Source organism: Siphateles boraxobius, unplaced genomic scaffold (assembly GCF_051911475.1).
Source record: "Siphateles boraxobius isolate OS27281-9 unplaced genomic scaffold, OSU_SipBor_1 41, whole genome shotgun sequence".
NCBI lineage: Eukaryota > Metazoa > Chordata > Actinopteri > Cypriniformes > Leuciscidae > Siphateles > Siphateles boraxobius.
The window spans coordinates 19,904,476-19,924,939 of record NW_027509042.1 but is presented as its reverse complement, the minus strand read 5'-3'; the positions used below and the strand labels follow the sequence as shown (position 1 = coordinate 19,924,939).

Below are 20,464 nucleotides of genomic sequence, written 5' to 3'. Positions count from 1 at the left end.
ATGTCATTTGTCGAGTATCTTCATAACACAAGAGCAGTCTTATAGAGGACATAAAGAGTTGTGACTCGTGAGAGAATGAGGCGCGTGTGAGATCCGCGTCTCTGTCCACAGCGGCTGCTCTTAAAGGGCCAGCTACCAATAAAGTGTTCTGTCAGTAAAGTTAATGAAAGAACAAAGGGAACAGAGAAAATTACTCACTGCTCTTGACTAAAGAACTTGTGTAGCTTTAATAAGGAGTAGTCTATATATAATTTATAATTTATGCTGCGCAGACTGTTTGATAACTTTATTCAATTTCTGTATATGTCCTACCTGTTATATACCTGTATATGAGCCTATTCAGGGCTCGACATTAAGGCTTGTCCGCTTGTCCGGGACAAGTGGATTTTTTGTAGGACAAGTAGAAGAGAAAATTAGTTGTCCGACCGGACAAGTTAAATTTCAAACAAAATAAAATGCCATGTTACTTCACGTTATGTGCCACTCGTTACGTCTATTTTACAGATTTAATTTTACAGATTTGAAACGAAGACATGTCCTGAATGTGAATGGCCTGTGAATGTCCTGAATGTGACTCGCAGAAAGACGCGCACCAGTATGATGCGCATGCACAGACCGCGCGCCAGAATACAGTTCTCTTTCGCGCTTGAACGAACATCAACACACACAATTAAGCCAAAATGTCATTTGTCGAGTATCTTCATAACACAAGAGCAGTCTTATAGAGGACATAAAGAGTTGTGACTCGTGAGAGAATGAGGCGCGTGTGAGATCCGCGTCTCTGTCCACAGCGGCTGCTCTTAAAGGGCCAGCTACCAATAAAGTGTTCTGTCAGTAAAGTTAATGAAAGAACAAAGGGAACAGAGAAAATTACTCACTGCTCTTGACTAAAGAACTTGTGTAGCTTTAATAAGGAGTAGTCTATATATAATTTATAATTTATGCTGCGCAGACTGTTTGATAACTTTATTCAATTTCTGTATATGTCCTACCTGTTAGACAGTTCATTTTTATCCAAACATCAATGGCTTATTGATCATTATAGGTGTTATCAATCATTTAGTTGTTATTGCTAATTTCAGAATTATCACTAATCTGTGTGTGCATTTGGTTTAGAACCAAACAAGTTGACTCATGAAACCATTTGTTTATTATATCGCAATCGCATATCACAACCGCAATATTGATCTCAATAATAGGAATATGACATTTTCCCCAAATCGTGCAGCCCTAGATAAAATTATAAATCTTTACCCGGACAAGTGACTTTTGTGCATGGACAAGTGAAACATAAATTTACTTGTCCGAAGGACAAGTGCCTCAAAAAGTTAATGTCAAGCCCTGTTATTGTAAGCAGAGCCATAGGTATAAAGGACTTAAGAAAGCATTGCATTATGTAAAGGGAAGGCTCACAATTCAAAAAATAATAAACAAATAAGTAGCTTGATTTGACCTTTTTACTATAGACAAACTGCTCTAATGAAATCCAAAACGTGAGCAGTTTTTTATAAGCCCAATGCACATAGCTGTATTGTGCCATCTGCCCATTTCACAACACTTTTTCACGGCCGCCACAGAGGAAGGATTAAAGCAGACATAAGGCTGTGATATTAGCATGCAAAATAAGTTTCATGTACACGGAAGTCGGTATATTTTGTATTTTTGATCAAATAATTGCAGCTTTGGTGATCACAAGAGTCTTCTTTCAAAAATAGAACAAAAAATCTTACAGGCCACACATTTTTGAACAATAGTGTATATTGATTTTATGTTGTCTTGGTGTACAGCTAACGCATCTAAACTTTGAGCAAAAACAAATGAAAATCTACTATTGTTTCATAGATATGTTCTAGAAAGGGTTTGTGTACTCCCATCCCCCTTATGTTTGAGCAGACCCCATGAGAGACAGATAGGCTCCAGTCAGCCGCAGCGGGGCCTTTCAGTCATGATAAGGTTTGCTGCAAGGCATGGCAGGCCGCAGGAGATTCCAGCTGTCAATCAACTTCACACATCCCTGTGTCTCATTCATGTGCTGAGAATCAACCTCCACTTTAGACATCGGTTTCATGTTCATCATCATTGCCTCTCTCCGGTCCTGTTGTTAATTGAAGGCTGGATGCAGTATAACTGGGATCGCAGGTGTGCCGGGCTGTCTGGTAGAAATGCTTTTTCAGGTCGAGTCTCTCCCAGGAATGTAGCCGGGAAGGAAGCAGTGTTTAGATTACAGCGTCGTTAGAAAATGGAGGCCAGACAGGGGAGAGTAGAGATGTTTTGCTTTGACGATAGAGAGGGGTGAAGTCCTTAAACATAAACATACTGTTTTCCCTTCACTGTATGGTGGAGGGGGTGGCTGAGGATATTGTTCTTGGTATAAACATGGATAAAAACTGTTCTATGTGGTTCTAAATGGACAGGCTAGAGAGAGAGGAATTAACTGTGGTTAAAAGTTGGGCGGCAGCCTTGGTAGTTTCATAGATCCCATCAGCTTAATGGGAAGCATTCCAGAATCTCGGCATGAATGCTTGAGCCTGTTATAACTCATATCCTCCTGATTGTAAATTGTAATCATATTTCAGTGGCTGTCATACCTGCCTTCTAAGATATAATAGATCCAGATCTTGCTTTTTACTGCAAGGAAGTGGAACTATGTCAGACAGTGGTTGGTCACCGCACTAAAAAAAAAATATTTTATATGTTGTTGCCATGGATTCCTCCTGCACCATATACTTGCAGGCGCTGTGGAATACATTAAGCCTAAATGAGCACATATTATGTTTTGATGGTGAAATGCAGAGTTCATATGAGAGCAGGGTCTGGCAGTATTCAACTATATTTGAATCCTCTCTTGAGGCAGGGTGGTTGTGTGAATGTGAAATGATTTTAACTGTTTAATTTCTGCCAGTCCTGATCAGTTTTATCATCTCTCGCTCTCTTTCTCTCTGCAGGTCTTGATGCTGAGTTGTACTATGTGAGGGATGATGTGGTAAATCATTATGCTCTTTCCTTCATCCTGCCTGTGCCCAGTGACACCAACAGCCTACATTTCACATGGCACTCCAGCAGCAAGGTTGGCAATGTTCATATATCATATGCACACTACCATTCAAAAGTTTGGGGCTGTTAATTTATTATTATTATTATTATTATTATTATTATTAAGTTAAAGAAATTAAAAGATTTTAGATTTTTTATTTCAAATAAATGCTGTTCTTCTGAACTTTCTATTCATCAAACAATTCAATAATTGTTATCGTTATTACATGGTTTGTGAATGATTTATACTAATATCTTGTTTATTTTCCCTGTCTCCTGCGCAGGTGGATTACAAGTTGGGGTTTCAAGTGGAAAACACTTCAGCAATGGATCAACCTCAGAGCAACATCTCTGCCCAGGGGGAGGTCCCATGCACTCGTTCAGGTAAGCCAAAACATATCCTGTTGTATATTAAAGTAAAAATATGCTGTTGATATCTAAGAACATTTTTATTTTTCACAACTAAAGAGTGGCTCTACTTTCAGCATCGCCAATGCAACTGAAGTTTTTGTTCTAATCTCTTTTCCATCACACTGCAAATAAAGCTGGCCAGCCTATAAGATTCACACTTTTGGTAACATGTCTATAGATGCTGCAGTTACATAAGACTATGACTATGTGGCAGTTGCAAACAGATTATTCTACACCAACAATCAGTGTTATTTTGCATTTTCAAGCAGCCTGTTCACACACTCCTTTAAACCTTTACAAAACCTGCTGTCCCACCAATAGCCCACTCCACCTCTGACTACCAAATGATGAAACTAAAAATTATAAAAATTGGGTTGAAAAACTACGAGTTTAATTTGGTAATGCCATTGAAACATTGAAAATTTTTACAGTAAGAGAATGATAGATTTTAATTTTAATAAACAAAAAATGTAATTATTTCAGTGATGCTTTGTATGAACAATATATAATCAGTGGCTGCAGTGAACTCTTTTGACGGCATCTCACGAGCTCAACTTCTTATACATCTTCTCGCCGGAACACGACAGCGGGCGGCACACTCATAATAGCAGCTTGTGATGGTGAGGAACTTCTTTGTCGGGCTTGTTCAGACGGTGCAAAATGGCAATGGACTCAAGAAGAAAGATTTGAATGGGCATTCGGTCACTTATCACGCACTTGAAGGCCGTGGCAATGGCTGTTTTCTGTTCTTTTTCTGCTGATCTCCCGTGCCCCACCTGCAGTACATGTGTGCCCCCCACACTTTGAGAATCACTGGACTGGACAAACAAATTGCATGTGAAAATCTGACCAAATTTTTGTTGCCGAACATTGTGTTGATGTGAGCAGGTCTTTAAAATGTCTTCTCACATAGTTTAGTAGGAATTGGGCATACAGTATTGTGCCAACACAATGGAAGAGCAGAACTTACTCTTTCAAAAAGTTCAAAATGAGGCCCTGAATTCATTGTTTACAGCTTAATATAATCAAATTTGGGCCTCCAGTAAGTACTTCCGTTTGTCTCTCTGTGTAGTGTTCAGGGTGGACCTCTTCTGCTCTGGAAAGGCTGATGGAGAGGCTGTGCTAACGGTGCAGCTCAACCTGACTACACCAGCCAACAACTTCACAGTGCTCAACTTCAAACGCAGGAAAATGTGTTATCGAAGTAAGATATTTTCACACACGTTTACTTTATTATTTCATCAAAAGAAACTGAGGAAGAAGCTTCTAAAGATTTGTTTGTGTATTTTATTTTATTTTTCGCTCTATTTTCTGCTATAAGTATTCTGTGAGTTTTGTGTATTTGGCAGATCTTAGTCTCTGGCATAGTGAAACTTGACACACAAAGTTGATAATAACACAAGCTCTCTGTCATATGCTTTCCCAGGGGAAATAGCCAGTGAATTTATTCCCTGCTTATTTGAAGCACATGAGCCAAATTAGCTGCAGAAAAGAAAAAGAGTTTGTGTATGCCCCAATTTCCTCTCCCTTGTGGAATATCTGGGTCAGTGTGTATGTAACACTCTGGAAGATATTGTGTGTCTTACACTTTGTGTGAAAGGAGATAGATTTTATAGCCCTGGCAACAATTTACAAACCAAACATAAATGAACCCAAATTCAACCAGTTGGTGAGTTTGGATTCATCTCACGAGACCCATCAACATGATGTCCAGGTCATATTTCCACCCAAAATCGAAAAGGAAAAAATAATATTTAGCTTAAAGGAAAATATTTTCTCAATTCAAATTTCAATTTAAAATGTAGGAAAAGGCCTTTACAGACCATTACTTTGATATCAGAATAAACATTAATTATTGTATCATAGTATCTCTTTGCCTGATACAAAAAAAAGAAATAATATTCATGTGATGAGATTTGTCACAAACAAATTTGTGCAAGTTTGTGGCACAAATATAAAACGGTGAACTGGTATATTAACATGGCTCTTTGCTGATCCTCCCTCTTCATTTCTTGTATTTTACAGGAATTGAGCAGCCAGAGCCCCCTAAAACTCTGCCATTCCCAAACACAACCATACAGAGAATAGATCGTGAGTATTAATAATTCATTATTTGGCATTTTAACTGAAGACCATCTTAACTCTGCTCTTGTAACCTCTCTGCTCTCTATTGTGCTTAGCAAGCAGTCCAAATGCTCCCACCACATCCACACGAGTTTTTTACATCAGCGTGTGTGTGTGCTGCATCGTCATCTTCCTAGTAGCCATCATCCTCGCTGTGTTACACCTCCACAGCATGAAGAGGGTGGAAATGGATGACAGGTGTGTGTGCATGCATGCATTTTTGTGTTTGATTATTTGGTTGGCTCAGACCACCAAAACGATCTGCTTGTCAGTAGTTTAGTAGAGTTTCTGCTCATTTGCTCTCATGATTTCATTTTCCCCTAATTAGAAAATGTGGGTTTGTCTGAAGGAGACTGGAGAAACAAAATCTCCTAATTTCATACAAGAGCACGGAGTAGTTTAATTGCATTTTTCTGAAATTGAATTAGGCATCAGTACAAAGAGTTGTCTTTTTCAGGATTATATAAGAGTGGTAGATTAGATTTTATCTACTGCTATTCACAAGAAGAGGCACAGAGCTCCATTTATCTTCTGAAGCATAACATCAGAACCAGGATGTGTTTTTACGGGCATAGGGTTCTTTTTGCTTCACAGCTCAAATAGTAGACCAGAAGAAACCAATGATGATGAGTCGTGACATTAGATCATGATTAGGTTCAATGAGTTTGAGGAGGCAGGTTAAACCTGTAGCATTTTAGGTCTTTCTCCAGGGGCCTCAGTGTTTAACCTTTGGAGTTGGAGTCTAATGGCTTTAATTAGGACAATTACACAGCACTTAGTTTTTAAATGCACTGGGGTCCAGGGCCAGGTAAAATCCTACACCCTTTGAGAAAACAGATGATTTCATTATAAAAGAGGCTGTGAAACCATTTAAAACTGAAAGACTGGTCTGTTTCAGTTTGAGAAATTTAGGTTATTACAATAAGTGCAAATATAAGTAAAAATACCTTAAGTCTGTGCTTTTCATTTCCTAAAGCAATTAATTTTTTCTCTACATCTTTCTTTTAGCGTTAGTGACAGTGGGAGCTCTCAGGGTCTGTCTCAGCCCTCCACCCAGACCACCCAGTACCTGAGGGCAGACACCCCCAACAACGCTACACCTGTCACCAGTAAGACTACGACCACACCATGCCTCTCACCCCTGACCTTAGATCAGCGACTCTCTCAAACATCTCAACCATCTGCCGTAACCATCTGCACTGCCCGTCCATGATTTCAAATGTCCGAAAACTCGTCTCTCGACCAGGAGCACTGCTTTGCTGCCACATAAGAGCAGCTCCAATAGCACCAGGATGCTTTGCTCCCTACGGATTACAGACCAGCATGTTAAATTGTTCTAAATTTCACACCTCTGAATGCATCTTGTCTCGTCCTATTCGCACCAAATGTGCATTCCTTTATAAACGTGAAAATTGGAAACGAATGATCAAGTTAAACTAAACTGCTAAACTGGAATCAGAAGGTTGGAATAAATAGGTGTACGCATTCCCATCTCTCCCTCCACACTTTTGTCTTTACGTTTAGATTACAGCAGTGACTCCAGCGTTGTTTGTTTTTGTGCGACCGAAGTTGTATAAGATATGTGTGCGACTTCGTAAAATCCCCTCACAAAAATACTAAAGTCATATGTCGGTCACCTAGTATTTACTCAATTCTTCGCTGTTATTTGCTAGTGCCATCTCAGTAGCATTTCTTCACACTTAGGCTGTTGTCTTTTTTTGAGAGGCAGAACACATTTGGAGAGTCACCTCCACCCCCTTTCCAAATTAGGATGCAAATAAGACAAAATCAACAAAGTTTCTGCTCTTTTAAAACATAGTAACTGTTTTCATAGTAGGTGAGTTTCTTTTTTCCCTTAAATGAGCACATTGGGCTAAAATTAGAGCTTTTTGGGCAGAGCCGAGTAGAGCGAGTTGATGACCTACCTTAAACTTCCCATTAGAGGAGGTTTGCCAGGTGATCCCATGAGTCTTATATTCACATTGCACTTAAGTAATTCAATGACATTCAGACATTTATATTGTTAGAGTAAATATCAAGTAATTCAAGTAAATATCGAACTAAGTTGTTTTTATTTATAACAAACTTCAAATGATTTTATTTATTTTTTAGAACAATATATCAAGTCAAGCTTTATACAATACGGTTTCAAACTGCTTTACAGTAATGGGAAATCTTTAATTGGGAAAGAAATTCAGTTACAATTACAACTTTAGTTCAATTTAGTGTGAAGTTGTGAACTGCAGTTTCATAACATAATGCTACGATTTACTGAGTATTAATTGCTTTTAAGCCCCCAATATATCTATTGTTTGATCATTTAAACCGTACAAAGTTAAGTTTGTTATATTTACTTTAAAATACTTAGTTAATGCCACTTGATTTGATATTTGAAATGACATTCAGACATTTAAGTGTCCAAATTTATGTTTTGAGGCCACTTAGTGTAGTACAGTATAGAGAATACTCTCCCTCAATGACAACCAGCATTGTAATATATTTATAAATCAGTGGATAGTTGATGTTTGAGATATCTGCTTCATTTGACAGGCTATTTATATGTGTTGTGTGTAGCGCCTCCTGGTGGTCTTACATGCTTAGTGCATTGTCTCACTCTTGTTCCTGTGTGTGAAATAGCTCAGGCACCATCTACCTGCTATGAATATCCATCCTTCATATACCTTTCTCCATCTTTCTTTTATTTATTTTTCTCTCACTCTGTCCTCCCTCCACCCCTTCCTTCCTCTATCAGATGCTCAAACTGGCTCTGCACCCATGCTCCAGCTTGCAGGCGCCTCCTTCCCTCACCCTGGTGCACCCTCGCATGAAACCAAAAGTAAGTTCTGCTGCTATGTAGCAAGTAGAGAGAGCAACAGGGAATCATGACTAAATCATGTTCACTAACCTTCTAACTTTAACCTAGTAACTTCTTCCCCATCACCATTGTTTTGTTCTTATTGGTCGTCACTAAGCTTGTTGATTGATTCACAGTCGTATTAGACTGGTGCAAAGACACCTCATTTGCATGATTAGAATCAGAAACATAGCGCCATAGTCAATTATTACTTAAATGGTTTATTTTTTAAATAGGAAATACATATTTAAATTACAAATAATGTTTGAATGAATTGTCGAAAATGAGTATTGATCAATGTTTAAAGTCAATGTTGAATTCCTCAATGAAATGATTTGGCTTTTATTTATTTGTTTGTTTAGATATACATGTCCTTCTCAAAAAAATTGGCATATTGTGATAAAGTTCATTATTTTCCATAATGTAATGATAAATATTAAACGTTCATATATTTTAGATTCATTGCACACCAACTGAAATATTTCAGGTCTTTCATTGTTTTAATACTGATGATTTTGGCATACAGCTCATGAAAACCCAAAATTCCTATCTCAATAAATTAGCATATCATGAAAAGGGTCTATAAACGAGCTATTAACCTAATCATCTGAATCAACTAATTAACTCTAAACACCTGCAAAAGATTCCTGAGGCTTTTAAAAACTCCCAGCCTGTTTCATTACTCAAAACCGCAATCATGGGTAAGACTGCCGACCTGACTGCTGTCCAGAAGGCCATCATTGACACCCTCAAGCAAGAGGGTAAGACACAGAAAGAAATTTCTGAACAAGTAGGCTGTTCCCAGAGTGCTGTATCAAGGCACCTCAGTGGGAAGTCTGTGGGAAGGAAAAAGTGTGGCAAAAAACGCTGCACAACGAGAAGAGGTGACCGGACCCTGAGGAAGATTGCGGAGAAGGACCGATTCCAGACCTTGGGGGACCTGCGGAAGCAGTGGACTGAGTCTGGAGTAGAAACATCCAGAGCCACCGTGCACAGGCGTGTGCAGGAAATGGGCTACAGGTGCCGCATTCCCCAGGTCAAGCCACTTTTGAACCAGAAACAGCGGCAGAAGCGCCTGACCTAGGCTACAGAGAAGCAGCACTGGACTGTTGCTCAGTGGTCCAAAGTACTTTTTTCGGATGAAAGCAAATCTTGAATGTAATTCGGAAATCAAGGTGCCAGAGTATGGAGGAAGACTGGGGAGAAGGAAATGCCAAAATGCCTGAAGTCCAGTGTCAAGTACCCACAGTCAGTGATGGTCTGGGGTGCCATGTCAGCTGCTGGTGTTGGTCCACTGTGTTTTATCAAGGGCAGGGTCAATGCAGCTAGCTATCAGGAGATTTTGGAGCCCTTCATGCTTCCATCTGCTGAAAAGCTTTATGGAGATGATTTCATTTTTCAGCACGACCTGGCACCTGCTCACAGTGCCAAAACCACTGGTAAATGGTTTACTGACCATGGTATTACTGTGCTCAATTGGCCTGCCATAGAGAATCTGTGGGATATTGTGAAGAGAAAGTTGAGAGACGCAAGACCCAACACTCTGGATGAGCTTAAGGCCGCTATCGAAGCATCCTGGGCCTCCATAACACCTCAGCAGTTCCACAGGCTGATTGCCTCCATGCCACGCCGCATTGAAGCAGTCATTTCTGCAAAAGGATTCCCGACCAAGTATTGAGTGCATAACTGAACATAATTATTTGAAGGTTGACTTTTTTTGTATTAAAAACACTTATTTTATTGGTTGGATGAAATATGCTAATTATTTGAGATAGGAATTTTGGGTTTTCATGAGCTGTATGCCAAAATCATCAGTATTAAAACAATAAAAGACCTGAAATATTTCAGTTGGTGTGCAATGAATCTGAAATATATGAAAGTTTAATTTTTATCATTACATTATGGAAAATAATGAACTTTATCACAATATGCTAATTTTTTTAGAAGGACCTGTACGTTATATTAAAACCAGAATGTTAGACAGGATATATCGTTTTTTTTAATATATATTCTAGAGTTTTCATCACAGTCTGTGGCCTGTTGCATACACTGCTTGGACTAGTCTTACAAGGTAGTCATCTAAAAGGTGTTTATGCAACTGGCCCCTGGTCTTAAATGTGAAGTAATATCTGCACCACTGGCAGCACGAAACAGTCACTGAAAATAATTATTCTTTTAAGAGGGGTGTCATTCCCATTGACTGTCATTCTTCAGCCAAACGGATAGTCCCACCCACCCCACACTTATTTCCTTTATTGAGTTGATGGTGGTGTGTCAGATTCTTTGTGATGATGAAACATAATAATAATTGATAGTTCACACTTTTTGACATTAACCTACTATTCAAAAGTTAAGGGTCGGTAAGATCTCTAATGTTTTTGAAAGAAGTTTCCTATGCTCACCAAGACTACCGTTTTACAGTATTTTTTTATCAAACAAATTACAATTACAAATAAATGTCTTCTATTTTTATATATTTTATACAATATAATTTATTCTTGTGATTTATTCTTGTGATGGCAATGCATTTTTTCTTTCACATGGTCCTTCAGAAATCATTCTAATATGCTGATTTGGTGCTCAAGAAAATTTTCTTATTATTATCAATGATAAAAACAGCGGCTTAATATTTGCGTGATATATTTTTATTAATATTTTACAGATTAGTGTCTGTGTAGTACAGGGAATGTTAGCAGTCTTACATCAGTTGCTCCCAATAACCACTTGGGGGCAGCGTCATGCAGATTTGCTATGAGTGGAGAAATTTAGGGTGCACCTCAATCAGATCCCTAGGTCAGTAGTCAGGGCACTGATCAGGGAGTCAGTCATTTTAATGGCTGTCTCAATCGCTGAATCCTTCCAGGGCACTTAAACATTTGCTTCCTAAAATGTCCCACAATACACTCTGAAAATCAGGGATCGATGCTCACTATATTCCCTTAATGCTTTGAAACATAAAACTTTGTGTGAGCCAACTCACTACACAATGACTAGCGATAGATGTTTTTAAAAGTACGACCATTATTTTATTAAATTTCAGCATAAACATGCATCGCTAGACTGGTAATGAACATAATCTGGGTAGTATTTATATTTTATTTACAGCTGAAATGTTGCATGTATATGTAACAAGCAACGGATTTATCATAAAGTACTTTAAATAACATTACAAGTAATGTCAGAAAGATATCAGCTCTGCTGTTGTTCATAAATACCAGTAGAGATATTGTACATGAGGATGTTGTCACGTCGCTGGAAATAGTCATTAGTGTCTCAATGTGTAGTGAGCCAGAATCCTTTACTATCCTTACCAGTGCCCGAATTCTTGAACACGACATACTTGTTCACAAGCTCAGGAGCTAGGGAGCTGATTGAGACAAACCTTTAGTCTAAATGACTCAGGGAACACTGGCTAATTGTAAACATGAAAAGTGAATGTATTTGCTTTTTGTTCTGTATTCATAATCAACTGTATTTATATAAGCATTGAAATAATGTTTACAACAAGGCAGAGTGACGTATTGATTATAAACATTGAAATTGCCTTATATACTGGTATTAGTGTTCACAGTACATTTTGACATTGTCTGTTGGAGCTGCTTGTGTATTTTAAAGTACGCTGGAGCTAAATGACAGAATAAAACCCTCAGTTTTCTCTAAACATTTAATACAATTGATTGTATAACTGTGAGATAAAATCAGTTACACACCATAACATGTTGTGCAAGAGTGACACTGTAGTGTTTGCCTTTGGCACAGCTGCGGTTTTACTCCTTTGAAGTGTCTAAATAGTTCCAGTTGTTCAAATAATACTGCAAGCCTCTGTTTTGATTTGTCTGTCATTAGACAGGCTTTTAATTAGTTCTAATTATGTGAATTGTTAACTATTGTAATTGTAATGCTGCGCGTGTGTGTGTGTGTGTGTGTGTGTGTGTGTGTGTGTGTGTGTGTGTGTGTGTGTGTGTGTGTGATTTCAGGTTATCCCTCGCTGCGGATAGAGAAGAATGATTTGAGAAGTGTAACTATCCTTGAGGCTAAGGCAAAGGTCAAAGACATCGCAATCTCCAGAGAGAGAGTCACACTTCGTGACGTCTTACATGAAGGTAATAATCCCACAGGTTATTCTGCCCCAAACACACGCACATGGAAACCACAGCAAGTTAATAATGTCCTTTGGAAAGACTAGATTCTTAGAACTCTGTCCTTCTCTGTGCTATCGAAATGTTTAACACATTTGCATCATGGCAAACAAACACGTCATTAGGCCACTCAGTCTGAGGTTAGACACACTTCCACCTGCAAAATAATCACACAAGAGCTCTGTTCCAGCGGGAAATCTGTACTCAAGCACTAAATTGGAGCCCAAACAGAAAATCTCTCTGCTGGGTCTTGTGCCAGCGCAGCTCGGGCCTGCACCGAAGACGTTGACACAAATGTCATTAGTCACATAAGCTATAAAACATGCACATAACTGTGTCAAGAACGTGCCTTATTTAACTTGAATTCTTGCAAAATCTCAATGCAGTATTTCCCCTCTATTGCATTCTTCTTCCATCAGTAAATCATGTATGTGTGGCCACAAGCTTGATGAAGCTGATTTATTATTTATAGGGGGTTATTGTGTTGTGTTTTAAGTGCTGGCTTGGCAAAGGAACAGTTCATCTGATTAAACCAATTTTATGGGACGTTTGGGAGGAATGAGAAATTAATCCTTTTTGAAGGGCCATTTGCTTTGTGTGTTTTAATGACCAGTTCGATACTTTTATTTGAACGGCCTAAGCACATATTTCTAAGTTCTTTTACTCATTAAAGGGGACATATCATGCTTTTAAATCGTTCCTTTTTACATATAAATCATACATTTGTGTTCTATATAAAGTGGAACTGCAATGATTGGGTCTGAATTCCTCATTATTATAGCTCCACAGGCCCCTTTTCTACCCCTTTTCTGATGTGCGTCTGAGAGCAACTCGTTTTGATGCGGTCTCTTTAAATGCAAATGAGACACTTCATACCCCGCCCCCTCTCCAGCTCGCAGAGGTGACACTCGTTTCTACTCCACCCCGTTCGGCCATTTTTGTAGTTTGATAGCAGAGATACGATTATCTAGCGGCACAGAAACTTTATATTCACACGTTAACAACAAAATGTCAACAACGGAAGACTTGTCCAGCAAGCCTCACATGTTTGAGCCGGACCCGGAGTGAGATGAAAATAAAGACGACAAACCTGCAGAACAACGTCTTCATATGGATGTATCAGTATGGTATGTTACTGTATTTACAGTAACTTCTCCATCCATGCCCACTACTACAATACTTGTTGGTTTAGCCCTCTAAATAAAGTGAAAGTCGATTATTTCTCTTGTTAAAACAGGCACACTAACAAGACAAATGACTACGGCCAAATCTTACCACTAAAAATCTGTATTGATAATATGCTACGTTTAGAAAAGCATCAGAAAACACAGCAGCTAAATGACCATTGTCATGATGAAACTCAACAACAGTAATACTGCTACAGACGTGTACTTAAAAAAAAAAAAAGAAAGACAAAGGTTCTGCTAAACCATGACCGACGTGTGTTTTAAGAAAGTAAAGTACTTTATTTTTTTATTAACGTTATTTACAGCTTACCGAAGTGCTCTGTTCGTCGTCTCCAAAGATAGGAGGAATTGACCCCTCAATCAGACGAAGTCTATCGGCAAATCCTTCTTTATACTGGCGGAGGTTGCTGAATTAACGTTAGTTATCCTTGAAGTGATTCGCGCACACAAAAATGACTTTACCCACAGATGTTGGTACATTTCCATGAAAAATAAAACTCAACCAGGCACTTCGAACGGGTTCTGATGCTGGGAGACGGTGTAATGAAGCGTGTGGGTTACTACATCCAACAACCGAACATTTTGACGTACCCTCTCGTAACTTCTGCATCCTTGAGCTTAGACTACAAAATCGCAGAGTAAATAAAAAAAATGGCGGAGTGCTCGAAGTGTTGGGCCTGTAGTCGATGTCCTTATTTGGCAGTTCCGCTGCAAATACTTTGACGTAATTGTTCAAAAAACGTCATAGAGAATAGAAAAATCGGAACAGGTTGCAAATATGACCAAAAAAGAATATAAAGATATCAACGAAGCACCTGAAGAGACTAATTTCAACTTTTCTGTACTTATAAACACTCCAAATATACAACAAAATGCATTTACGGGCTAAAAAAGTGAATTTAGCATGATATGTGCCCTTTAAATATTTCCTGCAATTGCTTTATGTACTAGTTATACCAAGGCCAAAAACATGAATGCTTGGCCAAAGCGTTGCAAGCATGTGGCTTCTTCTACCCCAAAATGAAAATGTCACCATTTACCCTCTTGTTATCCCAAATTGAAATCCCTTTTTTTTCCGAGCAACACAACAAGTGAATTTTAGGAGAATAATCCTGCTGTTTTCCACATGAAGATGGATGAGGAATGAGTGCTTTCAAGCTCTAAAATGACAAAATAAGCACCATAAAAGCGTCTTGTGAAGACACTGACCGAAATTTAAGTGATAACTGTTGTTGTCATCTTCATATCACAATAATAAAAACACAGCATGTTTTTTTATACAACAGAAGCAGCAACAATAATATGATCAATAGGCTAAATTAAAGTTTGATGTTTTCAAATGGAGAACAAATAAATGAGAAGAGACTATCAAATTCATAAATATATACATTAGTTTTGATCTACAGTTTTAAAATGTTTAGGTGTTGTTTATAAGTCGATAGACTAAAGACAACTAGTTCACTGGATTAATTATAGTTTCAAAAGTAACAATAACAAACAAAGTCCATTTTGAATTTCATGTTATTAGTTATTGTTTTTGTCACAATCTACAACAGATTATGAACACCTAATAATTTATTTATTATTATTATTTTTTTTTTATTTCAGTGAAGTGTGTCTACAGCAAAATACACACGTTTTTAAACATATTTATTGTGCAGTAATGTGTATTTTACTAAAATGCTATCGTAATCACCAGAGGACATAATCAATGAATTTCCATAGAGCTCTAAGTACGTAGTACAATCTCTTGTTGTGATCATTGTGTCTGTTCTGTGAGCTGGATTTACTGATTGATAGAAAACATTCACATGCGGTTAAAATTTACCACAAAATATGACTCTAAGCACTGAATGTCCAAAGACGTAAAGTTTTAGTTTCTTGGTAAAACTTAAGCAAGCATTAAATGCATCTTCCAAATACACCCCCCCACCCCCACCCCCCAATGTCCTGCATAATGACCATGCTCAGTTCTTCTCCCTCCTGCTTAAAGAGACTGAAAGCTGTAACGGAAACCCAGCCGGTTGCATAATGAATAATGCAATGTGTACAATTTGGAAGGTTAGATGCAATTTTTGTAAGTTCTGCATTACAGCAAAGAAACACACCATCCATGGAACACATAGTTTTGTACTTTTGTCATTTATCAGTACATTCTCTATGAATTTACTAAAGAACATTTTCATTACCTTAGTTACTTTGATGCCAAAGTATAACACATCTTAATTCATACCTTACCAGTGAAATGTTTTTACAAGTTCGAAATACTACCAAGTCGTCTAGCCTGTCAAATTACACAAATGGAAGTACAGAAATTCTGGAGAGATCAAGAAATGAAACGGTGCATTTTCACGTCTATGCTATAAAAAAAAGACTATCCAAACTTAAATGGTTGTAAATCATGAATGCTTTGGAATACAGACCTAAGGTTTGTTACTTTTTAAAGACACTCAGCAGATTTTTGTACTTAAAAATGAAAGCGTAAAAAAGGTTATAGTCGTTTAAGATTACTGTAAAGCAAATGTGCTGTACTAAGCATTTTTATTTTATACAAAATATATATTTTACAAAATGATTTGTATTCTAAAATTGCTATTAAATTTAAGCTATATGTCTAACCAAGTTGTGTTCCAAATTTGAAGTTGATATCTCAAAACTTTCAAGTTCCTATAAGATTTTTGTCAGATGATATGCGTTTTTTTTTTTTTAGATTAGCAAAGGTATTGATTATAAAATAGTTTAAATAGATTTTGAAATATAAAACATGACACTGCCCCCTAGGGGGGTCCAATGCCACAATGTCCAATTTCAAAACCGTTTTCACAGGATGAATTTTGAGCGTATAAGCTTTTGAATGATAACTAATTTATGATGTTGACTAAAATATCTGATAGAAAAAAGGCAATAAAATATGAGCATCAAGCATCTTGCTAGCAGGACACTGACAGTTAACCCTCTGAGGTCTAAGGTGTTTTGGGGGTGCGAGCTGCATATTAATTAGCCTTTATATATATATATATTACAATTAGAAATTGTAACCAATTACAAATAGGTTACAATTAAAACAACAATTACAATTTTAACAATATATCAAGTGTATTCTTTCTTTGTAAAAAGTATACATTTTATCATGCGTATTAAAAAAGGTAAGGATTCATTGGTTTGAATATTGGAACAAACACTAAATAACATCTTAGTTGATAATTCAATATACCTACTTTATTTTTGACAAAACATCCCATATTATAGTATATTTAACATATGAGCAGAAATTGGCGAACAAAAGCCTATTTAATGTGACTGTAGTCTTTTTTTACAGTCAAAACTTTATAATCTATTCAAAACTAATCACGAAATCTTGTCTAAACATTCATATTTAGTCTGTCATATCGTGTTTATGATATTATATTAGCATGTTAATTTGCAGTTTGTTGCTTATACAGACATTTTATTTCAACATATTTCAGTCTATTTTTACTCATCTTAGTAGGATAGCAATATAGTTTGGATGTGTTCATGTACATGTTTACTAATGTAGGTGCGAGAGTGAATGAACGGCACAGACACGCCCTGTATAACTGTAGTAAACAACGCGAGCGTGCGCCTGTTTCGTTCATTCATCATTTAGCCTACACACAGACACACAATTCATATTTAAACAGTCTTTTTGCGGTTTACAGATATCGCGATTAGAACAAAGCACTTAAGAATAAATGACTTACTACATCAGCTGGATCCGTTGCTCCTCGAAATGGAAACTACCAGCACTTCTGGTACATTTTCCAGGGTTATTAGATAGTATTATTCCTCACAGTGTAGGGATACGCTGTGTACACAGCGGTAGTAATATACTTACTAAACTTGATCTGTTTTATAATCCAGCTGGTGGGTGTTGGCATGTTTGAATGGCTTGCCTTAGATCATTTGCGTTTGAATACCGTGCGCTCTCCGTGGGCGTGGCATATTAACGCGTAATTAGGTATAATGAGCTGGAAAGAAAAAGACTGACATCTCTCTCTTTTCATACAGATTACATAAACTGAGAATATATTTTTTTTTTAATATAAATTCATTTAAAAGAAGAGAGTTCAAGCTTCATTATGGAAAAACACTCGTGCCTGTATGACAAGTATTCGCGGAATTACAGTTAATTTTCGGACGCGTTTCAGAATGGACTTCACTGACAGAGAGAAGGCAAAACTAGCATCATTTTTATTTTTATTTATTTGACTAAAAGGACAATACTTTATTTTTTTGTGTATACTCACAATATAAACAGAAACTTAACAGGATCGAATGCTGTATAACACTAACACGTAAGATCAAAATCAACATAGTATTTTGAGTCTCTTTTGCACTCTCAAAAAGGCCGACCTCAGAGGGTTAAGGGAGTTAAGCTGATCAAAACTTCTCTGAGCCAATAGCCTCGTGGGTAGCACTTTGACATGTAGTCCGGTTGCACTTCAGGCGACTCGAGTTCGAGTCCCGGTTTGGGTGCCTTTTCAGATTTCTTCCCCCTCTTCCTCCCACTTAATTTCCTGTCGGTTTTCTACTATCCTATCTCAATAAAGGTAAAAAAAAATACACCAAAAATAATATAACATTGGGATAATATAATTTTTTTTACAATATTTAATATGCATTTTCAAAAGAAAAATATAAAGAATAATAATACATATTTGACACAACTGATTTTAAGTATGAGACTTCTGGTTTTGAAGGTCATGGGTTACAAAAATGCACAATATATCACCTCACTTACCTTTATGTTCCAAAATGTAGGAACCATTTTCCTAAAGCTCTTCTGTAATGCACTCATTTGTGGTCCTATGTAAATAAAGGACAACTTAAAGGTGATCACATACAGGGGTTAAAGCTTCTATGTCAGCAAGCTGGCATGAAAGAAGGTGACTTGTTATAACAAGCATGGTGGCAAGATAGAGGAAAAAAGATCAGATAAGAGAGAAAAGTAGTAGGGCGATCCGGTGCTAGTCCCTTAACATTAGTAACATTACCCAAAGTCAGCCTACTCTGAGGTCCACTGCTCTGCAAGATGCATTGATCCGGTACATTCTCAAGTGTCACCTGAGCTTATGGGAACTGCAGATATGTCTAAGAAGCTGTAGAAGAGCAATGGAAATCTGAGAGACTGTCCTGCGCCTGCTAGTAAATCCATGTTGTTTTTATTCACTGAGGTCATCAAGGATACCCGTTCAGACCTGCTCAGCTTTTCACCATGCAAAAATTGGCATGTTGTTTCATTTCAAAGATGCAGTGAAACTAGAGCTAGTATTTTTTTAAACGTTTCAATATTTGAAAAATGTTGTACGGAGACTTAAACATTACTGAATGATAATGCAATCCTTTTATCCTAACACTGTTCAGTCAAAGTTGTGAATGAAATAATTGAATCACATTGTTTGAACTGATTTGCAGAAATGAATAAAATTTACCGACTTTAGTTTTTGCTACTGAAATTTAAATCAGAGATGCTATTAAACATGTAGAAATTTGTCTGACAGTGTGTTTACTTGCCAAAAAAGCATGTAAATACCTGCATTAACTTGTTGCTTGTGCAAATGATTGCGAATATATAATAAAATAGCTGCAAGCAGCAATATTGGGATCAAGCCTTTCCAAGGGCAGCTAAAATTCTTTGTTTTTTTTTAGAGTTACTTTTAAAGTTTTGAAATGTTCTATAGTTTTCATGAAGGATGGCATGTTGTACAAAACTCTTTCAGATTTTTTAAAATCAAGAAGGTCATTATTGATACACACACCCTATGAAGTTGATATCTGTGAATTCTTTCAAAATATGTTAGAATATGACAATGTAGGTAAAATGGTTCAGGTAAAAATTTTCAGATGTTCTTTTTGTTGTTTTTTGTGGAAAATCTGTAGCGAAACAATGTGTCACAGAGATATTTGACTCTTGTTTTGATTTGGTAAAGTCAAAGTCAAACTCTTGAATGTACTTGGCATATAAGTAACAATTTGGACACTGCACCATATGGGATTCAAACCCCCAACTTTGTGGTCAAGTGTGCATTGCTTATCATAACTTGCCACTCAGAACACATTTTTTGTATTTAAATGCACCACATGTTATGATTAATACGTTCAGATTAGATCTGTTCCAGACATTGTGTCTTTCTGAGAATGAAGTAACTTTTGCACCATTTATAGTGAACCCACCACCTGAAAGGTTTGGGGCTTGTTTCTTATAACTATGCACCACATAGGACACACGTTTGTTATATTACTGATGAGAGGTTTCAAGGCAAGAATGATCACACAAATACATCAGTTAGCATGTTAACTGGTTAGCATCCTAAGCTAACTTAGCCACTAATATAGCTTATGGTCACATTAGAAAGAATAGACATATTTTAGCATGATAACCAATTACCATGCTGTGCTAACTAGCATAAGACAACAAACACAGGAACTATCAAATTCGGAGAGGTATTTCTCAGGAACAATAGTGAATCAAAAATCCATTCAGTAATCTTTTGCGGTTTGGTTTAAAGATCAACATATTTAAAATGGATGGATGAAATTGGACAAAATTTGAAGGAGTAGTGAAAAAATGGAATACTGTACTTTCAAAATGGCCACTACTATAATGGGTGGAGTCTTAATGGAAGATGGTGAGTGTGATCAGGATGATGAGAGGAATCAGTTGTACTAAGATTCATTTTTCTAGAATAAAGGGT

At 37.2% G+C, this 20,464-nt stretch overlaps 1 protein-coding gene across 2 annotated transcripts in view; it reads left to right on the top strand.

Annotated features, from left to right (window-relative positions):
- The window catches only part of ryk (receptor like tyrosine kinase), an 82,302-nt gene that overhangs the window by 45,572 nt on the left and 16,266 nt on the right, over positions 1-20,464 (top strand). Inside the window, exons 2-9 of one of the 2 annotated variants that reach the window (XM_077198915.1) lie at positions 2,946-3,067; positions 3,318-3,417; positions 4,517-4,648; positions 5,470-5,535; positions 5,625-5,766; positions 6,577-6,677; positions 8,321-8,404; positions 12,400-12,525. In XM_077198915.1, the coding sequence (XP_077055030.1) occupies positions 2,946-3,067; positions 3,318-3,417; positions 4,517-4,648; positions 5,470-5,535; positions 5,625-5,766; positions 6,577-6,677; positions 8,321-8,404; positions 12,400-12,525 (873 nt within the window). The remainder of the gene's footprint in view (positions 1-2,945; positions 3,068-3,317; positions 3,418-4,516; positions 4,649-5,469; positions 5,536-5,624; positions 5,767-6,576; positions 6,678-8,320; positions 8,405-12,399; positions 12,526-20,464) is intronic. The other variant, XM_077198916.1, reaches the window with a different exon arrangement.